Below are 4772 nucleotides of genomic sequence, written 5' to 3'. Positions count from 1 at the left end.
TATCCTGCAGCTATTGGGTAGAATGTTCTGCAAATATCTGTTAAGTCCATTTGTTCTAGGTTATAGTTTAAGTCCATAGTTTATTTGTTGACTTTCTGTCTTGGTGACCTGTTTAGTGCTATCAGTGGAGTATTGAAGTCCCCCACTGTTATTGCATTGCCATCCATCTCATTTCTTTGGTCTAGTAGTAATTGTTTTATAAATTTGAGATTGTCAGTGTTAGCTGCATATATATTCAGGATTATGATATTTTACTGTTGGACTAGTCCTTTTATCATTATATAATATCCATCTTTGTCTTTTTTAACTGTTGTTGCTTTACAGTCTGTTTTGTCTGATATAAGAACAGCTACTCCTTCTCACTTTTGGCTTCCATTTGTGTGGACTATCTTTTCCCACCCCTTTACCTTAAGTTTATGTGAATCTTTTATGTGTTAGGTAAATCTCTTGAAGACAGCAGAAACTTGGTTGGTGAATTCTTATGCATTCTGACATTCTGTGTCTTCTTTTTTTTTTTTTTTCAAAACATATCCAGCTTTATTAAAGATACTTTCCATAAACAATCATGGTATTTCAGGCAGGACATGGGCAGACAATTGTTAACAGTATACAACAACTTTCAAACTCCCTTCTTCAATGGACTACCAAAAATCAGAAAGCTACTATAAAACCCAACGAAGTCTTCATCTGATGCTCTGAACAGGGAAAGTTTAGAGTGAGGGTTGACATTTCACATTTAGCATGTTGTTTAACAACTTTTCACAAGCCGACCCTGACTTTCAGGGAATGAAATGAAAATGGCAGAATTTATCTGAAGATCCACAATCTAGAAATGGAACCACTGCTCTTTTGACAGGTGCCATCTCAGTGGCATCACTGGAAAGTCCAGATTGCCTGACACACTGGTAACCAATGACTGGGGGGTCAGGTCCCAACAGATGTCTCGGCTTAAGGGAGTTAAGTTTATGCTGAAAGATGGAAAAGGAGACGAGGACATAAAAACGAATTTGTTTTTTCATACCACAAAGCTTTTGTGCCAAGGTGGCCATGTGTGTCAGAGTCAGGGAATCCCTCCTCCTGGGAGCCAAGAGGAAGTCTCTCAAAACTAGAAGGGAAAGGTGTTTTCCTCACATCAATCCAGCTTTGGAGACTTTCTGTTAGTGACATATGCCCCTTCCCCCAAAAACAACCATGAAGTGTTCTGTGTGCTAACAACATAGCTTAAAAAAAAAAAAGTAAAACAAAATTCTGCATTTTTATAAAACTTGATAAAAATAGTATTTCAAACTGTACAGTCACCAGAAGTACTCAGTTATCAAAAATGCACACATTGCACTTGGCATCTCCAGCACCTTCAGCTTTCTGTGCCTGGTCTGTTTTGGCATCTCCATTTTCTGCAGGGTTATTCCCCTCCTTGCCAACATCAGCTTTTCCCTTTTTCCCTTTGGGTACCTTCTTTCCCTTCTTTACAGGGGCCTTTCTAGGCTTGGGCTCTGGCTTTGGAGGAGCAGGTTTAGCAGACAGCCTCGCGGATCTTCTCTGTGGTTCGTCCTTCACCTTGGCTTTATCTCCCTTAGCATTCCCTTCAGCCTTTCTCTTGGGCATGGTGGCGGCCACGACGGTGGCGGGATGTAGGTGCTGGATGCGGGATGCAGCTGCGCGCGGGCTTTGGTCAGTCCGGGGTCGTTCTCGCCTCTTCTTCACACTGCTTCTGTATCTTCTAAGTGGAGCATTTAGGCTATTTACATTCAATGTTAGTATTGAGATGTGAGGTATTGTTCCATTCATCATGTTAATTGTTGCCTTAATACTTTTTTTTTCTCTGTTGTGTTTAGGCCCTGTGAGATTTATGCTTTAAGGAGGTTCTATTTTTGGTATTTTGAGGTTTTGTTTCAAGATTTAGAATTCCTTTTAGCATTTCTTGTAGTTCTGACTTAGTAGTGACAAATTCTCTCTGTTTCTTTGTCTGAAAAATACTTTCTCTCTCCTTTATTTATGAAGCTTAGTTTCACTGGATACAAAATCCTTGGCTGACAATTATTTGGTTTCAGGAGGCTGAAGATGGGACCTAATCCCTGTGGCCTGTAAGGTTTCTGCTGGGAAGTCTGCTGTCAATCTGATAAGTTTTCCTTTATAGGTTATCTGATGATTTTTGTCTCACAGCTCTTAAGATTCTTTCCTTTGTCTTGACTTTAGATAACCTGATGACTAAGTGCCTAAGTGATTATCTTTTTGTGATGAATTTCCCAGGTGTTCTTTGAGCTTCTTGTATTTGGATGTCTAGATATCTAGCAAGGCCGGGGAAGTTTTTCTCAATTATTCCCTCAAATAAGTTTTCCAAACTTTTAGGTTTTTCTTCTACCTCGGCAACACCAATTTGTCTTAGGTTTGGCTGTTTAACATAATCCCAAATTTCTTGGAGGCTTGGTTCATTTTTTAAAATTCCTTTTTCTTTGTCTTTCTCTGGTTGGGTTAATTTAAAAGCCTTGTCTTTGAGCTCTAAAGTTATTTCTTCTATTTGTTCTAGTCTATTGTTGAAAATTTCCAGTGTATTTTGTACTTCTCTAAGTGTGTCTTTTATTTCCAGAAGTTGTGATTGCTTTTTCTTTATGATATCTATTTCTCTGTAAAATTTTTCATCCATATCCTGCATTTGAAAAAAAATTTCTGAGTTGGTTTTCACCTTTCTTTGGTAGCTCCTTTAATAGTTTAATAGTCAACATTCTAAATTCTGTATCTGGCAATTCAGAGATTTCTTCTTGGTTTGGATCCATTGCTAGGGAGCTGTTGTGATTTTTGGGGGTATTATGGAATCCTGTTTTTTCATTTTACCAGAATTACTTTTCTGGTTCCTTATTTTATCATTTGGGTAGACTATTTCAGTGGAAAGGTCTGAAACTCAAGGTCTGCTGTTCAGATTCTTTTGTTTCATGGGGTGATCCCTTGATGTGGTGCTCTTCCCATTCCCCTGGGGTGGGGCTTCTTGAGAGCTGGATTGCAGTGATTGTTATTGCTCTTCTGGGTCTAGTCACCCAGTGGGGCTTCCAGGCTCCAGGCTGGTGCTAAAGGATGTCTGCAGAGTCCTGTGATGTGATCCATCTTCAGGTCTCCCAGCCTTGGATACCAGTACCTGCTCTGGTAGATGTGGAAGGAAAGTGAAGTAGACTCTGTGAGAGTCCTTGGTTGTATATATGTTTAGTGTGCTGGCTTTCTTGAATGCTGGTCACGCTAGCAGTGAAGCTGTCACATGGACATACTCAGAAGCTTGGATTTGTCAGGATGTTGCAGGCAGTGGAGTTAGATGTTATCTTCTTCTTGGGATCAGGGTTATTCTGTCATGAGTGGCTGTAATGGCCTGAGTTGGTTGGCCTTCAGCCAGGAGGTAGTGCTTTCAAGAGACCACTAGCAGTGGTGGTAGTAGTAGCAGGCTCTAAGATTGCCCTAAGATAGCCAGGGTAAGTATTTTGGTTTCTCAGGCAATGGGCATGGCCATAAAGCTCCCAAGAGTTTCTATCTTTTATATTTGGCTACCAGGGTGGGGAGGGAAATTCCATTAGGTGGGGGTAGAGGTAGGCAGTTCTGGGCTCAGCTTATCCTTTGGTAGGGCTTGCTATGGCCACTGTGGGGAAGGAGGGATTGTGGTTCTTTGGCCAATGGGATTATGTTCCAGAGGGGGTTAGTTCCAGAGTGCTGCCTCTGCTGTATCATATAGTTTGCCAGGGAAGTAGAGGAAAGCTGGTAGCGAGAGGCCTCACCAAACTCCCATGGAGTTGGTAAGGCTGGTCTCACTCCTGCAGTGCCTTGCTCAGACCTTACCCCAGGCCCTGTGCTACCCCTCTGAGAAAGCAGTTATGGCTTTCAGATCTCACCCTTCCCCACCTGCCCACTCTGTTGGCTGCTCCTGCACTCATACCTGCAGCAGCTCCCACTCATCCCCCAAACTTTGCTCAATAAAATTTGTACACAGTTGAAACCACTACCAATTTCAGTTGGGAGCTTCCTTTGCCTTGTGACCCCTCCCTAATTCCACTGGCTGCCTTTCCCAAGGGCCTTTGTTGTATATAGTCAAGAATGGCTTCCCTAGGCTCGAGCTGGATACCGGGAGTACCTGCAAGGCACTTTCCTGCTGCTACTTCTACTTTTATATTTCGCACGACTCTCTAAATTCATTTCTTCTCTAGGTAAGGTTAAATCCTTCTTCCATAATCTGGATTTTCAGATTCCCCAGGAGGAATGTGTATTTGGAGGCTGGTTTTCCCCTGTCACACTCTGGGAACTCACAGCTTTTCACCATTTCATGGAATTTGCATCAGTGTACTGCCTCTTTCAAAGGATCTGTGAATTCTTTCGGTTTTCCTGGTACATTCCTCTGGTGGTTCTTGGAGCAAAAGATTACAGTGTGAGTCTCCACACGCTCTTCCATCTGTCCATGTGGAAGCTGCATGTTAGCCCTGTCTCCTAACCACCATCTTCCTATCTACCCATATGGTGGGCTGTTTTCTTGCCTTTTCTAGCTTGCAAAGCTTTCAGCATACCTTGGCTCAGACCTCGCATCACTCCAGCCTCTGCTTCCATCATCACGTCTTGTTCTCTATCTTTGACTTGCTTATTCCCTTCTTTCTCTTTTCAGGACCCTTATGATCATATTGGGCCCACCCGGATAATCCAGGACAACATCTCCATCTCAAGATCCTACTGAATCTCATCTGCCATGTAAGATTACATATTTACAGTGCCAGGGATTGGGATGTGGATATCTTGGAGGCCATTAC

The 4772-nt window shown here is 42.3% G+C and overlaps 1 protein-coding gene across 1 annotated transcript; it reads right to left on the bottom strand.

The window, feature by feature from the left end:
• Positions 1 to 1019: 1019 nt before the first annotated feature.
• Positions 1020 to 1611, bottom strand: LOC109023133 (non-histone chromosomal protein HMG-17-like). Its single transcript, XM_055361162.2, has one exon. The coding sequence runs from the start codon at positions 1603 to 1605 to the stop codon at positions 1309 to 1311; it is 297 nt and encodes a 98-aa protein (XP_055217137.2). The 5' UTR covers positions 1606 to 1611; the 3' UTR covers positions 1020 to 1308.
• Positions 1612 to 4772: the final 3161 nt, after the last annotated feature.

Source organism: Gorilla gorilla, chromosome 15, assembly GCF_029281585.2.
Source record: "Gorilla gorilla gorilla isolate KB3781 chromosome 15, NHGRI_mGorGor1-v2.1_pri, whole genome shotgun sequence".
Classification (NCBI taxonomy): domain Eukaryota; kingdom Metazoa; phylum Chordata; class Mammalia; order Primates; family Hominidae; genus Gorilla; species Gorilla gorilla.
Note: the sequence above shows the minus strand (reverse complement) of the source record. Positions and strands in the feature narration are given on the sequence as shown.